The following is a 20,074-nucleotide window of genomic DNA, read 5'->3' as shown; positions in this document are numbered from 1 at the left end:
GTATATACCACCGGTAGAGTACCGTCGTCGTCGTCGTCCCTCTCTAGCGCCGTCACGTCCCGCTCCCTCCTCCTGTCCAGAACGATCGGTCTCACTCGTTCTGTCTCTCTCACGTTCGTTCTCCCTCGTCGTTTATCGTCTCGCTCGCTCACCGTGTACACCCATTCGCTCTCTCTCACTCACTCTCTCTCTCTCTCTTTAGTTACACACACCAACCGGTGTATGCGTGCCGTAGCGCGTCCTAACCACGACGACGACCGGCGTTGGAGTCGTTTAGTGTTTCACGATTTCCCGGTCAGACGAGACGCTGCCGTTCCGCCAGTTCTGTATCGATTTCGTCCCGGAGAGCGTGTTGCAGCAATCTATTCTGCGTCGGCGGCACATAACAATAATAATAAAATAGTAAATTGTTGTTATTATTGACGACAACGAAAAAACGGTAGTAAGCTACATCATTATCGTCGCAGAAGACCACTACACGATTTAGGTAAGCGACTATTATAGCAACAATAACGTTGTGCGTCTGTATAAATACTAATCTCACGTCGTGATTATTATTTTGCGAAGTTTTTTTTTCGATTTTTCACTCTACACCCGTGGTCGGTACCCACTGCCTACATAATTATACAAAAAAATAATAATCATTTTCGGCTATTTTGATTTAATTTTTAATTATTATTATATTATATTGTAACGCTTTTTTTTTTTTTTTTGTATCGCCAGCACTTGCAATCTCTGACCACGTTTTTACGTGGCGCCGCCGGCACTAGTACCATTGATAATTATGATTATAATACTTTTTTATCCTATAGCTTACAAGTAGGTACACCTAATCAAACTATAACCATTTTTTGTTGTACTGTATCTGAATAGAAATATTTTTTATATGTTTGATGTATTTATAATAAAACGGTATACGAACCGGCTAGTGGTCACGTCTTGCTGCGCTTGCCTTGATGCTAGATAGTTACGTATACTAATGTATTTTAATTTTAAATTTTATTTCACGTGAGATTGTATATGCCCGTTTTAAGGAGTTCGATATAGGCAATATAAAGTGTACTTGTGTACTAGTTGTTCGGTAGTATGCGCAGTAAATAAATTATAATCGGTGTTAACCAGTGGCAGCCTATGTAAAAAAATTGGCCCGAAAAATTATTTTACCGGACTCCAAGTTTATTTCTTACTAGATATATTTAACGATTTTAAGATATAAACGAATACATTTAAATTTTAAGTTTTATAGAACATTTGGCTTCCAAATTATTAAATACTAAATAAAAAAACTCATCTTTTGCACAATCAAAAATAAAATATTCATAATATTAAATTTAAAAAAAACGGCATAGTACGCCACTGTGCATGAGAGAACAATGAACTGACTGAACATTGAATATCAATCATATAAAATGGAATTTAAACACTCACATGCCACTATCCTATGCTATGTAAGAATGTCATTTTTTCTGAAAAAATATTATATACCTACTTATTGTCCATCATACAAATTGATCTAATAAATTGAAACTTATGAAATCAAATTTTAATTTATAAACTTCTGTCAACTGTTTCCTTTTTTATTTTTTTATTTTTTCTTCAATATTTCAATATTTTGCCAAGAATTTATTATTTTTGAATTCTAAATAATTCTATAAAGTACAAAGTACAAGAAAAATAAAGCAACTAACCATGAAATAAATAAATTGCTACTATGAAAAAAATGGGTACATTTTATGTATAAAATTGTTTATACAACTTAGTTTATTACTTAGATAATATAAAACCATACATCATAATTGGCAGACTAAATAGTCGGCAAATAAAATTCATGTACATATATTATGTAAGTATACCTATAGTTTTATTGGTTGTATTCAATAATTCAATATAAAAATAAATTAATAAAAATAATATTATAATATAGTAGCAAATAACAAATGAACTTGTAGTTATATTTAATCTGAGGCCTAAAAAACTAATTAGTAGGTAAGAAGTAATAATTTACAATTACTAAATCATTGTTATAAAAATTACCTTAATTGTTAAGTTTATAAAAACAAAATAACAAACTAATTAATAATTATGTTATTTAAAAATAATATGATATAATTTGATTTAGAAATCGTCAATATGGCAGAAAATTGGGATACTATACCAGGAATAAATCAAGAATATGGACAGTTAGACCAAAATGCAACTGATGGTCTAACAGATGAAAATGATTGGAATAATTTAGCCCAAAATTTCAATCGTAAGTATAAAGCATGCACAAATTATACAGATTGGGATCCTATAAATAACAATGGTCATACTGATGATGATAAACTAATTGAAGAATTTGTTGAAAATAAAACTACAATTATTGAATCTTCTGATGATACAAATGCTGGTCGTGACGACTCGAATCAAACAACATCTGATGTTGTTGAACATCAAGTTGATACTGCTAATTATTATGAAACTAATGAACAAATCAATACTAAATGTATTGATTCAAATTCCTTAAATGATTCTTGGGGAAATCCAATTTCTAGTGATCAATATAATAATGACACTGGAAATTTTTCAAAATTCAATGGTAGTACCAAGAAAAACAATTGTAATGAATACCGTCCTGGGAATTCTTGGAGTAATGATATTGAAACAAATAACTATCAAAAATATGAAAAAAACGGTTACCATGAAAATGTTCGCAGCCACCAGCAAAGCACACGGTTTCCCAAAAAATCTAATAATGATAAAAGCAATGGTAAATTTGAAAAGCCCATCAAACAAAAATCAACTTATATTCCTCCAGAATTTGAAGAAAATGATGACCTAACACTAGAAGCAGGATTAAATTTTGAAAAATACGATAAAATTGAAGTTACAGTGAGTGGAATGGAAGTACCCAAAAACATAACATCATTTCAAGATTCTGGTCTGCGTCAAGTATTAATAAACAATTTAACCAAATGTCATTATACTATTCCAACTCCAATACAGAAGTATGCTCTACCAATAATTATGAATGGAAAAGATATGATAGCTAGTGCTCAAACTGGTTCTGGAAAAACTGTTAGTAAAAAGAGTTATTTTAATGATTTTATTATTTTATGTGAAATCGTAATTTATTTTTGATTTTCAGGCAGCTTTTGTTTTACCAATTTTAAACAATTTAATCAGTGAACCAGCTGAATTAATTGTTGATTACAATCATTGCGAGCCACAAGCTTTAATCCTGTCACCCACTAGAGAACTTGCTATACAAATATGTGAAGTTACAAAGAGATTGAGCAGAAACACTTCAATAAAATGTGAACTACTTTATGGCGGAACAGCCACTTATCACCAAAAAGAAAGAATTTTGGTAAAATGAATAGTAATTTTATCAATTGATAATATATAATTAATATAATTTGTTGTTTCAGAGAGGTGGTGTTCATATCATTGTAGCTACTCCAGGGCGTTTAATTGATTTTGTGAATCGAGGTTTAATTACTTTTTCATCTTTGCGATTCTTTGTACTTGATGAAGCCGACCGGATGTTAGACATGGGTTTTTCACTTGATATTGAACATATATTAAATGATAAAACTATGGTGTCATCGGTAAATAGTTAAATTTTTATTTTAAGTATGTCTAACAATAATATAACTATTATTTATGTATTCATATTTGTATGTTAAATATATATTAAAAAAAAAAAATTATTACATTTTAGGCAGAGAGATCAACAGTTATGTTTTCAGCAACCTTGCCCATGGACGTTCAACATATAGCAAAGTCTTATTTAAAACCAGATTATATATCAGTAGCTGTTGGAGTGGTTGGAGGTGCCTGTAAAGATGTTACACAAACATTTATAGAAGTGAATAAGTTTAGCAAAAAAAATGCATTAGTTGCTATGCTAAATGAAACAAGTAAATACACTTTTTTAATCAGGCCATACTATATTATATATTTAATTTTCGATTAATAATTTGTCAATATAATACTTTATTTAAATGTTTGATATAGATGATTGTCAGGGAACAATTGTATTTGTTGAGCAAAAAAGACAAGCCGATTTCATAGCAGCCTTTCTAAGTGAACTAAATTATCCGACTACAAGTATACATGGAGATCGTGAACAGCCAGAAAGAGAAAAAGCTTTGAGAGATTTTAAAACCAAAAAAATGAAGGTCTTAGTAGCCACTGCTGTGGCTGCTAGAGGACTAGGTATATTCAATTTATATTATTTTACACACTATAGGTTTTCAATAATCTACAATTTTGTTTCTATTCTATCTATTGTATACATCATTATCGTTGACATAATAACTAAATATTTATTTTAATTTTGTATGTTTATGTTGCTTTCATACATAAAAATATTTACATTTACAACTAGAATAATTATTATTGTTAACAAAAACTAGCTTTTCTAGACATCTCATTAAACCGTGCTCATATAAAATTATGAAATTATCTATAACCATATACATAAATAACAATAAGTTAATGAAAATGTAAATATTTATATTTTCTATGTAATATTTTAAGACATTATTAGGTTTGCTACAAATTAGAATCAGAAAATAAATTAATAATATCATCATATATTATCATTAATAAATAAATTATATCAATATATTAATTTTTTTTACGATGTATTATTAAATCTTTTGTAATATAATGCATTTTAAATATTACCTCATATTTTATTATTGTATATAATTTTATATAATTGATTTACAATATTTAGAAACAACTTCCTGAGAGTAGAATACACTTACACATTGTTAAAATATTATGTTGAAATACTCAAACTCAAACTACATTTATCATCTAATTTATACTTAATACCTTGACATTTTTAAATATTTATTTTAATATTTGTGTGTATTCTGTACAGTTAATAATCATTATTGTTACAAATTAAAAAAAAAGAGTTAGGATTTAAATATTTGTAATTTATAATTCTCCAATTATCAGAACTCTATCATGTCTATAATAACGATGGATGTACAATTTTGATTAATATAAAATTATGTTTTAACTTTGACAGATATAATGGGTGTTACAACGGTAGTGAATTTTGATTTACCAAAAACGATTGAAGAGTATGTGCATAGAATTGGACGTACTGGTAGATTGGGAAATTCAGGCCGTGCTGTTTCATTTTTCGATCCAGCAAACGATCATGCCATGGCTCCGTATTTAATCAATACTCTTAAACTCGTAAATTACATTTTTTTAAACGTTTTGTTTTAATTTTATTTAACAACTTGCAATAATAATATTTCTTATTGCAGGCCGATCAAAAAGTTCCAGAATTTTTATCTCAGCATGGTGGCGAAGTTCAGAAACCTTTAAGTCAGTTCAATGACATAAGATCGGTACATGATTTATTTATTTTAAATATAACTTTAATACATTATCCATGTTATTATTAATTCAATGTTTTCGTAACGATTTGTTTCATATTTAAATTTAATTTTAAGTATTAAATAAAATGTAATAAATTTCATTATAATGTTTAGCTTGCCCTTCATGAGGGAATACAGAGGTATACATTCCAAAATACATATATCATTAAACCACCTATGTTTAAGCAATAATTATCTCAGCTAAAAATGGATGTATAGAAGTCTAGATATATGATTTATTTCATTAGACATTCAAAATATAATGCAATGTAATTCAAAACAGTTTATAGTTAGAGTGAATTCAATTGTTAACCAAATATTTTAGATTACATTTACTCAGTTTTTTTTATATAAACTCGTTTACACTGTTTTATGGTAAATTTAACATCAAATACCGATACAAAAAAAAGATTATTGATCAAACATTATATTTTTAAATATATTTTTCTACGCATAAGATTGCCAAAATGACAAATAATTGAAGTTCTAAAGTGACAACATTTTGTACTGCAACAAGTATTATAATTATTATTTCCATATAAAAATGTCAATGTTTTAGTTTTTAAGTATTTGGCTAACATAATGGTGATTAAACTCAATACCCTATATAATAATCTGAAATGAAATATAATTTTTATTTCATAATAGCATGTTTTATTTATTTTTAAGCTATACTTTATTGAATAAAACTAAATATATTATATTAAAAAAATGTTTATAAAATGATATGAAAATTAAATTAATGCATGTTTTGTATTCTAGAATGTTCCAGTAACGTCCGAGTATGTCCAAGAAGAGGAAGAATGGTAATCATAGATTCCTACAACTACACCGAATTCAAGCCAAAAAAAAAAAGTGAAGCAATTTCAGTTATGAATTTACTTAATTGTGAATTATTACTCTATAAGCTCAAATCGATACAATTTAACTTTTGCTACCATTTAATCAAACTAAGTTTTTTTTTCAATTGTTTTTTTTAAACATCACTGAAAAAAATTGAATTTTTACCTATAACTATAATTTATTATTGTATAACATATATTTTTTTAGTTATACTTTATGAGTAAGGCCTGAAACTAAAGACTTAAAAAAATAATAGGTTTTGTTTTTATTTATTATTTATATATTATTGTACAAAATTGAATTTTTACATTTAATTATTATTGTATATATCATATTAAAAATAAATTTTAAGTTTAAATTTATAAACAAAAAGCCTGAAACTTAACTTTAAAAATAAGTAGATTTTATGCAACTTTAATCTCAATCTGCAAGTTTGTTAACATATACAATTATAGTTTGTGTATCATAATCGGAATCGAGAAGTGAGTACCAAAACAAAATGGTATCTAAATAATAATCTCTTTTAAATTATTCCATTCAGCTATAATTTATTGATCAGTGATCTGTGGAGAATTATATTATTTATTTTAATTTATTAATTTCCTACCTAATAGTTAATCTTTATTGTTTTTACTAACATAAGACTATATCGTGGTTTTAATTGTTAACAAATTATTTATTGTAAACAATTTAAATATATTGGTACTTTTACAGCATATTATAAAAATTAAAAATATGGTATTGTATATTTTAATAACTAATTTTACTGCTAACACTTTAGGCCTTACTTATTACTTATTAGATACATATTTAAGGTCAAATACTAATAGAAATGTATAATTTTTAGCAAAAGTTAAATTACTTAACTTAAAATTAAATCATTGTTAATTATTTTGTTTTGATTGTAAGTTATAATGAAATAGTGCCATACATTATACATTTATAAATTTACTTATATGATTTATTGATTTTTATTGTGTTTTGGACATAATTATTAGATTCAGTTGTTATAACATTTCTTTGTACAACTATAAATGTGATTTTTTTTGCAATACATATATTATGTTGTATTATTTTTTAACCGTGTATTTACTTTAGATTATATTCAAAAATTAAATAACATATGCTATGGTCATTTCAATTTCAATTATATTGGCAATGGTAACTTTACGTTACAATTAGATCAAAGAACCACTATTTTGTCTTTTGTGTTAAATAATAGTATTGTTATAACATAAATAATAATGACTATTATTGTTATTGAGTTTTATTATTTTATGTGTTAATATTTGATTATATTATTGTAAACTTAATATATATAAAAAAATAATAATAACAAAATTTTTCCTTAATTTAAAAAAAAATTACTCACATTATTAACTATTGTTTTCTTTTTCACAAATTATCTGATTTGATTATATCTTTACAGTTTTTCTGTAGCTTATATATTATTCCCACATAGCAATTTGAAAATATATACATTTTATCAATCTTTGAAAAAGGTTTTACTACTAATATTTTAAAATATTGTACAAATATTTATACCCAAATAAAATCAAAGCATTTTGAAAGTATTACAAATTAAATATTATAAATTAGTGTTCTATTCGGTGTTTAAAAGTGTTTGATCACCAAATATTTATACCAAAATATTATCAAAACATTTTAAAAATATTACATACCCATAAGCACAAAATAAGGTTTGAGATTTGGTGGTGGTGGTTGGGGGAGCTGAAGCCCTAATTATTACTCAATGAAGCAACTATAAAAGTAAAAACAAAACACCTAAAAAATTTTCCTCCAGATTAGGTTCCTCAATTTCTAATAGAATACATATGAATACCCTAATTACAATAAAGCTTACTACACATTTTTTCTCATTTTCTATTTCATCTACTTTTAATTGTAATGTCAAAATTATATTTATAATATACATTATACAAATACATCATGTATGGTATTAGAGTTAAGTAAATTTAACAATAAAATAATATTACAGAATAAATTTTATTTACCCATATGGAAAGAAAATAATTATTTAAAATGTATTAAACATTTGAAAAAAAAAATAAACATTTTTATTAAATATTTTATTTTGATCAATGGTTAATTGTAAAATGATTAGTTAACAATTATTAATCATTTTTTGAACCCTTTTGCATTTTGAGATAAACATTCAAGATTACATAAATATTAGTAAACAAATGTTGTATTTATATTTTCTAACGTTGAATGAATGTTCTATAACCACCAATGTTTATTTATTAAACATTTAATAATAATTTTCACTGATTTTAATAAATATTGGAAAGCAAGTTTTTTTTTAGGTTTATTTAAATTAAATCTTTTATAAAATTTGTGCTCAAATATTCAATTTGATATACATGAATCCCCACCGTTATTATATTTATTGTCCTTTAATGCACTTTTTAAGATTTGAATAATGAAAATTTTTTAAATACTAAAATTATTTACAGTGATAAAGATATAATACTTTAGGTTATATTATACTCTATAATTTAGGCTTTAGATATTTTTTATAAGTTCTCAAGAGCATTAATGTTTTGGCTGAACTAACCTAATAAAATTGTATTAGGCTAGTTAAGACAACTGTAATAATTTATTTCAAACAACAAGAATGGTATTATATATCATATTCGTATACTGTTGATTTATTTATGCTTTAAATTGAATTACACTCATTTGTCTTTAGAATTTGTCTCATTTTTCTCTATAAAAAAACTTGTCTATGCACTAATCTATCTAGACTTTAATTTAATAAAATATCTTTATGATACACTGACAATCGTATAAAATCGATTATTACTTATAATATAATTATTATAGGTATTATAACTATAATACCAATATGTTTTTATTTTTAGATTTAAAATTTATAAATTTGACTAACAATAAATAACAAATATTGAAATATATAAAATTTGAAAAGTTATTGTTATTATAATTATTACAAAATGTAATATTTAACATTTTTACACTGTTGCTGTTGTTGATATATAATAAACTTAATATGATATTTGCAGATTACATAATAAAATATTAAAAATATCAAATATTAAACATAATAATTTTAATACTGCAATTGTTACAAATGGTAGGTTATATTTATTGTAGTATTTTCCTTTTTATGTTAAAAGATGCTTGAACTAGGACATTTTTAATCACTTCTTTCATTTCACTTTCAGAAGCTTGATTTTTATACTTGGATTGTTGTTTAACAGCATCTAAAACATAATATTTTCTAAATTATTATACCTATTTATTACAAAAGAAATACTTATTGAAATTATAAATATATCTAGTCATTAAATGTAAGGACATTTTTTAAATTATCTTACTTAAAATTACAGAACAAACAGCTAAATTTGAAAATTTTAACTTCTTTCCAGATTTTCAAGAATATGAAAAGTGTTGTAATAACTCATCCGGAAATAGCTTGTTCATAATTCTTTTGATAATCAATTTGAAATGTTTTCCACGAATATAACTGTTGATTAGTCCTACACAAAACAAAAAATAACAATATCTACTTTTTACTCTATTATCTAAGTATAATATGTATCTATAGGCTAATCAACAATATTGATAATTGAAAATATGGTGTAGGTATTGTTTTCTTACCAAATTAATTTGAAAGGATCTATCTACAGATATTTTGTCATTAAATGTATCAAGGTCTGTTGTGTTATCCAATGGTAAAATGCAATCACTTATTTCATTTAATGATGATGTATTATTACAGTTGCTACTTGTACTTGAAATGGTTTTAACTTCAAGACGTGTTTCAATTGATTCAATTCTTTGTACAATGTCCATTTGATTATTGACAAGTCTTTTAAGTTCATGTTTTACATAAGCCAATCTATACAGCACCTCTTATTGAAAATCACAATCCAATCAGTATAGTAAGAAACTAGACTTTATTATAAAGATATTTGAAATATGTTTATGAAGAAATTAACACTCAATAGTTAATAGATATAGTTTTGTAGTTTTATTTTGTTAATCATAATAGTATGAGAATATTAATAAATACCCAAAAAGTTATCTAAACAAAACATAGACCAATAATATTACAATTATAAACATACTAATACGCAACAAAAATGCTAAGAAGTGTGCAAATATATGGTATTTTCTTAAAATATCTTTTATTTTTCTTCTAAGTCAAATTTTGTGTATTTAATTATTTCCATCTTACAAAACACAATTATGTCTTTCTTAAAATAATCTAAAACCACAATAATAAAACATACAAATTCAAGGAGCTACGGAACAACCCAGCTTGTTATCATTGATATGATATTAAAGAAGTTAATATAGGGACTTTATTTTGTAATAACACTATTTGATTGAATGACACCAATAGAAAAAATGAATTCAACTTAATATAAACTAATTCAACCATTAAAACTAATTGTAATTATTTATTCCCAAGTTATTCTTATTTTAGTTAGTAATTTATTTGATATATGCCTATTATTAAGACAATTTGTTTAGCCAGTAGTTAATGCGGTTGGTGTATCGATCACGTGTGAAGCTTGCGGCAGTTTTTGTTTTTCTATTGATGATATTATATTCATCTTGCTGGTTACATTTTTCTGAATTTCTTCTAGTATATAAAAACAAATTGACTAGATTTACATGACTGGATGACTGTGATTCAGATGGTAGAGCTGTTATTGAATCATCACTTCCAAATATATTATCATCAATATCTATTTTATCATTTGTTAAAGGTTTTGACATAATTTCTAAAGTATGAAACAATATACAATTTAAATTAACCAAGTATTTTACAATAATAATATGTAATGCATACTTTTTTTCTTGTCAAACTAGTATATGAAAGTTGTCTGGAAACTGAGGGTTTTGAACATAAATATTTATTTTTACTAGAGTTTGTAGTTTGAGAACCTAAAAAGTAATTGTTATTGTAAAAATATAATGTTTCATATTTAATTTAAGATCATTAAATTTGTTTTTATTAAACTTACTTTTTAATTTGTTCGGAGAAGGTAACCAACCATTTACTCGTGGCTCAGTGACTTGAAATGTAGCAACAATATCAATATTACAATTGCCATTGGATTTATCTTCAGATGCTAAGCATTACAGATCACATTAAACATTTACTACCTACCTATTATTTAACTTAAATAAAAATATATATTTAGTATTTACTATTCAGCTATGCAATACCTGAATAAGTAGGACATAATAATGATTCCATAGTGATTGGAAGTATTGTCTTTTGTTTGCATTTACGTTTATGTTTTAAATCATAATCTTCAGTAGATGATATATCGGTTTTTGTAAGTCCTTCTTTAGTAATTTCTCTTGCTTTTATTAATGAATCTAATCATATAAAAATATGTCAATAAATGTGTAATATAATTAGGTATGTCAATACATTGAGTAGCAAATAAATTTAATATAAAAAGTCAAAGTATTAATTTTATTTTAAATGAATAAATTGAGAAATACCACTTTTACCTTACTAGTTGTTTTTAATACTTTAATCTTGTATTGATTATACTCTATGTCATTTGGAAGACTTTTTCTTTCTATCAGCTTTCTAAGAGTAGAATCTTTTTTTGTAGTAGGTCATGCACACACATACCATTTTTAATCCAACTGGTTGGTACAGCCTCAATTGTATAGTCATCAATAAATTCTACAACTGAATATGTATTTATTATGACTTTTATTCTTTTCAATCAAAATATATGAAACTATTCTAAGTAAATACAATAGCTGTTATTAATTAAGACATTTTATAAAGCAATAAATTATATACATATTATACAGTACGATAATTATTAACACAAATCAAACAACACATTTTTTCAAAAATTATAGGTTTAAATGTTTTTATAATACAATATTACCAGATTTAATTTAAAAAATTGATGTACCATTGTATGTATTGATTAAAAACTTAATACTTAATACCTATAATGCGATTTAACAAAGTTTACATTTAAAATTCAAACAATTTAAATACATATTAAATTTGTTCATCTAATTCTAAAATTCATATGAATGTATAATTGGATATCCAATACTGTTATTAAGATTATCAAATATTATCATGTATTTACAAAAATTTGTATGTTCAATATTTATAGCAGTAAAATTTTTTTGATAAATTATCAACTATAGCATTACCTAATTTTAAGCTATCAATAGGTTAACAAAAAAATGATCTAACCTGATCAAATATTTTACATAGAAACACAGTGTTATTTATGCTGGGATGACAACAAATGTTAAATACTTTAAAAATACAAAGTTTATTTTATTTTTTAAAACCTTTATAAATATCTAAAAGAGATTTAATTAATATTAATTTTAATATTGTTTTTAAAAATTATTTGGTATTGAGGACTAGTATAATATTCAACTAAAGGACCTTTACAGTGTTCTTTTTTTATAAATAATTTTACTTTGATCTGTGTCAACAGCTGGATCATTCAATGTTAAAAACTCCCTGTAACGATTAATGACCTGTTCTAAAGGTTTCTTATGTTTTCTGAGTCAGGAATCCTGACCATTACCTTAAAAAATTTCATGAAGTTTTCGAATGGAAAACATAAGCAATTATCAAGGGAACAGTAATTTCTATAATCATCTGCTAAATGTATTAAGATATAAATATTATGAGATACAAACTGAGCCCCATATATACCTTCAAACGTTTCAACAAAATATACTAAAAGTTTTTCAGCAAAATCGACAAGTTTTTTATTACTATTAGGTGATAATAGAATTCTAAAGATACATGTAAACATATCAAATGATTGTAACATTCTTCAGTTATAGCTCCTTTAAAAATAATTGCTCCTACATACACTAAAATAAATTTAAATGCTGTAGCCTTGTATCGAGCCACTTCATTTAATCCTCAGAGTTTTATAAGAAAATCATTTGTTACAAATGGTTCAATAGATAAAATATGTTTAGAAATAAATGATACATTTCGACTTTGTATATGAACAGATAATGGAGCATTTTTAATCATACCTAAACATAATAAAATTAGTTTTTTCATAACGCCTAAGCATCCCATATGCATGTAGTCCAAACTGAAACTATTAACCATATTAATATATGGTATTTCTGTTAGTACAGAAATTTCGTTTGTGACGTGATGATCATCATCAATACGATTTAAAAAACAACAAATTGTATCTAATATTACAAATTTTACTCCATATTCTGTTTTAAAACCATTTTGGGATAAACTTAATCAACCATACTTCTTAAGAATAAATTACTGCATTGAGATTTCTCTTTCCCCCAATAATAAATATATTGGGTTTATTTAGACTTTAGAGGATAATGAGCATAGGCTAAAACTGGCCAGAAAGTACTAGAAGAACTTTTTGTAAGCGGTAAGCCGTCAATCCTCACAACTAGTCTAATAACTTTCTCAAAAATACTTAGATCATAGACTGACATTAAACCATTTGATATTCCAAAATGATAATATAAGCCAGAGTTAACAGTTTAAGAAATATAATTAAGATGGGTTTCAAATGAAAATAAATTGTTTGAAGTAAGGATTTAACTCGAGTTGATTATCCATCAGGAAATCTACAGTCTCTATTTCTTCTAAAAATCTTCTACGTTTAGTATATTCACTGAGAGTAGGTTATGACATAATTAAATACAAATACTTAAAATTTAAATAATTATAATAAACCTACTCACCAAAATAACTAATATAGTTAGGTTCACTATTTACTGTATACACAATAGTAAGCTCAAAACTATAGTATGAAAAAAAATTGTATAGTGAATTGTTTCAAATTCAAATATTTTAAATTTAAATAATTACTTACCAAAATACAATGAAAAATGCAGTTACTAAACTTATAGTTTAGGAACGGCAGAACCTCAACTATACGAGTTGTAACTATCGATGGTCAATCAAGTAGATACACAGCACTAATTATATTATACAACTTACAGAAAAATAACGAGACAATATAGAATTTTCGAATAAGTACCTATAATATTATTAATCACTAATAAAAATAATATAATACACTGAATTGCCGGATTGATGTAACCTGGAATTATTATGACAACACTGATAAAGTGATAACGAACAACAAATAGAACACACAGTACACATGCAATAATTATTTACTTGGAAACAGGACATAGTCAACTTATACTAAATGGTTTAAATGTAAATACTTGGTAAGACATAATATTAAACATTAGTCAAAAAAACTTAAAGGCTGAAATGATGGTCCTAAAAAATATGATAAATGGTCACTTACTTTTAATACATGACAATATGACATTATACTCACTGTAAACAATATTTTTCCAAATGTTTATAAACTTTTACAAACTACATTGATTATTTATGTGATTTATATGATAATTCAACATATGCCTCGCGTGAATGCTCATTTTTTGTAATGAGGTGAATAAAGAATTGAACTAGAAATACCATGGCAAATGATAGGTTTGCAAATATGTCAACACTTCATATTCAAAGAAATTTATCAGATACAATAGAATCGAAAAGTGTGCTTGAGTACTCAATAATTTTGCAGAATAACACATACGTACCTATAAGTTTGATTTAATAATTACATTTTAATTGTTTTACCTTATATGATTTTATTTATTGTAAAATAAAATATCAGGTTAACTAGGAATCAAATATAAATTGTTTTTTTCTAGAAAATGTTTTCTTTCCCTTTAATTCAAGTTAAATATAATGAGTTTTTGAAATATATTTATGTACCATAATATTCTACTTTTCATAGTTAAAACTATTTTAAATAGTTGCTAATAGATATTTAACTATTATATAATATGTAAGTAGGTATCTAATATAAATAACTTGCCTTTGTTGTTTGTGTCTAACTCAGAAAATATATTTTTTTTACTTAAATTTAATTTTGTATTAAAATGTTTTTCGAATTCTTAGTTATAGCCTATAATATTTTTATATAAATTTGAGTAAAAAAAGTTCAAAAGAATTAATAATATTATTATTGGGAATTCTTGGATTTGTTGGAAAATGTTGCTGGTGTTGTACAATTTGAATCGCAAATTACCTATTTATTATTATTGTGAGTTGAAAATTATATTTTTCTTTTATAAATTAACAGAAAACAAAATATTGAATGAAAGTATTGAGTAAATCATGTGAAATAAATAATTATCTAAATATCTAAATATATTGAATAATTATTGCATTTTAAACCCACACAACATTGCAATATTTATTAAATATTGACCAAACATTGAAGTTTAATATTTAATCATTAATTAATATTTGAGATCCATTGATGGTGCATTTTTAAATGTGTTGTGGACAAGAATTTATCATTTTAGTAATAGTAATTATTAATATTAAGAATTAACATTTATCAAAAGTTTATTAAATATTTTTCAACATCGACCCAACGTTGTAATAATTTTAAATTTCATTATTTGTAACGTTAACTTATCATTGATATTTAATGTATATTAATAATTTAATTCAATATTGATTTAACAGTTAATATGCATTAAATAAACATAAAAAAAAAATATAATACAATATTATTATTATGTATTTTGTTAAATACAAATTATTTATTATTATAAATCCAAGTTTAAATTGCATGGGATTGACTTGTAAAAAAATAAATTATGTTCAATACTTAAAACTCTATCTATAAAAAAATGAATTAAACCACTATTTGAATGTCTTATACCTAATTAATTAATTAGGTATAAATATATTTTAAAATATAAACACTTCGGTATTTGTTATCATACACCAATAATCAATTATATGATGATGGAGAATATATAATGTTAATTAATTATTAGATATGATACAGGTGTTATGGACGCATATTATTATAAACATCAACAAATTAAACTATTGCATGTTTAAAATTCTTAAAAAATTATATATGTATATATTATTTTTTTTAAAGTAATTTTAATGTTTAAATATATAATAATATGCTAAATGCTTTTATTTTGTTTAGCTTCTAATTTTTTTAAATTAAAAGGCACTTGTGCCAAAATGTATTTGACAACTTCTTCGATTTCATTTAATGGAGTATTCTTAAATTTTGTTTGTTTTTTAACAGCACCTAAAAAGGTAATTATATTTATATTATAATTACCAGTTATCAAATAATAATTATAATTGTATAATTATACATATTATCATACAATATATAGTTATTAGCATATAATAATTTGGTAGCCATCATTATTATAGTCTGACAAAAAATATAAATCTATAGTTGGAGAAAGAAATTAGTAGTATATTATATATTACTAATTGCATATATTATATATATATAATATGTAATAGGATATTTATAATACATTATTCTTACCAAATATAACTGATAGACTTGCAAATTTATCTTTTCCTTTTTTCCCGGTGTATGAGTAATTAGATGGCAAACCGTCATAAAATAATTTGGACATGATTCTTTTAACAACCAATTAAACATTTTTTCCGACAATATATGAAAACACAGTAACCTAAAAAAGGTGTATTTATAATTAATAATATATATTAAACATTTTGAAATCCTAATTAGGATATCATTAAACATCAATGTTTCATACAATTTTAATAGGCTATTATACTATTGCATCAGTATCACCATCATAATATATGTTGTTTATCTTAATTATTAATAACTCAAGTCACAGGTACTTTCCTAATACAATAATACAATTATAACACAATTATAACATATATACAATTATAATACAATTATGACATATATAACAGTTAATCAGAGAAGAATGGTGAACCAGATTTGCAACAACAAGGCAAGGCTTTTAGTAGAGAAGAGAAGAAGATAATAGTTAATATGACAGATAGGTATGCCATTTTTTCAAGTACTCTACATAAGTACAGTTTTTGAGTAGGTAGCATACTCAAGAGTATACAATTTAAGTTATAAAAAATATTGTTTTAATAGAAATAAAATAAGTTTAAACAATATAAGACATGTTAGGGTGCTGAAAAATATTAAAGCCTTAAAATAACAAAATATATTTGAATATATTGTAGTACCAAGTATTAAGATCCTTTAATCTAGATGCTAATACGAGGTATAAGTGAAAAATATATTAGTGCTATTTTCATAGAAAATTGCAAATTATATTTGTATAAGAAGTAAGACAATCACATTATAATTTACAACATAACAGAACATTTTAGAGATTTTCTTACTGAAATATTTATTAATAAAAACTATAAAATATAATAGAAAATTAATTAATTATTAATAACTTACTAATTGATTTTTAAAATCTTGGTCGCCAGATAATTTATCTTCCAATGTAGTAAGATCAATATTGTTATTGATGGGAAGCGGACAATCTGTTAAATCCATACCATCATCTTGTACTCTTCTTTCAAATCTACCTGGACTTTGCTCCAAAATATTTTCAGTTGTTTCTAATCTGCCCATCATTATTATTTGATTGCTTAAGACTTGTTTTAGTTCATACTTCAAAAAAGTTAAATTTCTTAAGATTTGATTTAGGCATTAAATAGTATTTAAACATATTATCAAATGTTTTAATTTGGCGTCGTATTGTGTTCTTTAATACTTTTCTCCATTTGACTTACTAAAACTAAATATATTTTGGTGATATGCAATAATAATATAATTGTTATATAAGTTATAAATTATAAGCATAATAAATGTAAATCTTACAATAAGTTGTTTGTTGTAATGGAGTATCCAACAGTTGATCATTTAGTTGTATATCAAATACTAACTGCTTATTGGCACTTGAACTTTTATTATAAATTAGATTGACATGTTGCTAACTTTTATCTAACATTAAGGAAAATAATAAAATTATATTAAAATGTGTAAAAACAAAATACAGATTAAACCCATGTTAATAAAAACTAGTTACTTTTAATTTTTTTTGGTGAAGGAGACCATCCAGGATTTATTTTTTTACAACCAAACCTTTTGTTATTTTTTAAAGTTGTTGAGTTCTTAATCATTTTCAATATTAAATGTTTAAATTAATTTACAAATAGAAATAGTATTTATGTTTTTATACCGGCCACCGGGATCAGAAAATAGTGGCATAAAATCAGTTGATGATGAAGGAGAACTAGGTGTATCTAGTGATGTAAAATTACGGTAATTATCTTTTGAGAGAATATTCTCTAAGATAGACATCAAGGTCAGACATCAATAATCACTATGGTGTACAACTGTCGGTAAAATTCTAAATATTATCTAGTACAGTAGGTTCCACTATAGCAATAATTACCCGGTAATAATTTGCAAAATAATATTCTCGTTCTTGAGAATATTCTCTTATAGCATCACTAGGTGTATCTACTGCTTTAATAGTTTCATCTTCAGTTAATGAAAAATCAGATTTAGACTTTGCTATATTTGCTATTTTTCTAGCTTTTTCTAATGTTTCTGAAAAATAAGTATCAGGAATACAAGTTATTCTTATTATATTAGCATAATTTTGAATGAAATATTAGATAGTAAACACTATTTTAGTTTACTTATGTTTTTATGAAGAATCCTAGCACATAGAAATTTGAACTCTTTTTCATTTGGTTTATATTTTAAAACAATACATTTTCTAGCAAGCACATTATTTTTTGGCCGAGCACATAATTTTTTTTTTGTAAACCAAAATGAAGGCACAGCTTTGACTGTATTGTCATCAATAAATGAGTAACTAAAAAATTTGTATCCATTGCAGGTTCTAAAATTGTAAAATGGATATTATATTAATTAATATTTTGTATTTTTTTTTTGTTTTTATTAAAAATTAATAAAACTGTTAAATCATAAATTATAGTACAAGTTGTATATATATATAATAACGACACCCTTTTTTTTGCATTTCTTTTGTTTTAACACGTAATGTTGTTATAAAGCATGCTGAAAACTATAGTGAAGTCAGACTTTAGCCGTTGGACTTAGTTTTAAAGTTATAGTTATAGTAAAAAATTGTAGTATTTTAATATAATTAGTCACCCGGACATTCGTTAAAATCGAAAAACCCAATCCTTAGGTTTGATATGTAAAACCACCAAGCTATAGGGTGGGTATCGAATATTCGGACATCAAATAAATATAGTTTTAGTAGGATAAAGTTTTAATTTTAAATATTTAAATTCCAATCTAAGATAAACAATGATACAATTGTTATGATTGACAAATGCTGTGTGGGAATGTACATATATCAAAATATCACAATATTGTATAAATCTTTTATTTGAAATTTAATGAACTTCAAATATTTATACAATTGTATGGATTGAAAAATGCTGTGTGGATAGTTTTCAACTTAATTGTATTGATTTGAGCTTATAATTATAAGAGTAATAATTCACAATTGAGTAAATTAATAACTAAGATTGCTTCATTTTTTTTTTTTTTTTTTTGGCTTGAATTCGGTATTGTTCTAAGAATCTATGATAACCATTCTTTTTCTTCTTGGACATCTGATACACTACCATATTTTTAATTTTTATAATATACTGTAAAAGTAACAATATATTTAAATTGTTTACAATAAATAAACTGTTAACAATTAATATGACAATATAGTTTTGTGTCAGTAAAAACAATAAAGGTTAACTTTTATGCGAGAAATTAATAAATTAAAATAAATAATATAATTCTCCACAGGTCACTGATCAATAAATTATAGTTGAATAGAATAATATTGAAGGGATTATTATTTAGATACCACTTTGTTTTTGTACTCACTACTCATTCCGATTATGATATACAAACTATAATTATTAATTATATATATTAACAAAC

The 20,074-nt window shown here is 24.5% G+C and overlaps 1 protein-coding gene, 1 long non-coding RNA gene and 1 pseudogene across 3 annotated transcripts; 1 reads left to right on the top strand and 2 right to left on the bottom strand.

The window, feature by feature from the left end:
- LOC132926613 (ATP-dependent RNA helicase vasa-like) lies at nucleotides 1–7,563 on the top strand. 2 transcript variants are annotated; one of them, XM_060990987.1, is made up of 10 exons: nucleotides 1–487; nucleotides 2,120–3,057; nucleotides 3,128–3,349; nucleotides 3,411–3,590; nucleotides 3,704–3,902; nucleotides 4,000–4,200; nucleotides 5,030–5,202; nucleotides 5,277–5,360; nucleotides 5,505–5,530; nucleotides 6,153–7,563. In XM_060990987.1, exons 2-10 carry the CDS (start codon nucleotides 2,131–2,133, stop codon nucleotides 6,163–6,165), a joined length of 2,025 nt encoding a protein of 674 aa, XP_060846970.1. In that variant the 5' UTR covers nucleotides 1–487; nucleotides 2,120–2,130; the 3' UTR covers nucleotides 6,166–7,563. The 2 variants fall into 2 exon arrangements, with proteins under 2 accessions (XP_060846970.1, XP_060846968.1); XM_060990985.1 differs by lacking the exon at nucleotides 5,505–5,530 and having other exon boundaries at nucleotides 3–487.
- Nucleotides 7,564–9,248: 1,685 nt separating this feature from the next.
- On the bottom strand, nucleotides 9,249–14,244 carry LOC132926721 (uncharacterized). Its single transcript, XR_009661507.1, has 8 exons — nucleotides 14,102–14,244; nucleotides 11,751–11,937; nucleotides 11,457–11,612; nucleotides 11,252–11,359; nucleotides 11,077–11,171; nucleotides 9,876–11,008; nucleotides 9,593–9,754; nucleotides 9,249–9,478 (listed from the first exon to the last, which is right to left on the bottom strand). It is a non-coding gene; the product is annotated as an uncharacterized LOC132926721 (long non-coding RNA).
- A 2,018-nt stretch (nucleotides 14,245–16,262) lies between these two features.
- LOC132925748 (uncharacterized) lies at nucleotides 16,263–20,024 on the bottom strand (annotated as a pseudogene).
- Between the last annotated feature and the right edge of the window lie 50 nt (nucleotides 20,025–20,074).

Source organism: Rhopalosiphum padi, chromosome 3 (assembly GCF_020882245.1).
Source record: "Rhopalosiphum padi isolate XX-2018 chromosome 3, ASM2088224v1, whole genome shotgun sequence".
NCBI classification, from domain to species: domain Eukaryota; kingdom Metazoa; phylum Arthropoda; class Insecta; order Hemiptera; family Aphididae; genus Rhopalosiphum; species Rhopalosiphum padi.
This window is presented reverse-complemented; position numbering and strand designations above follow the sequence as displayed.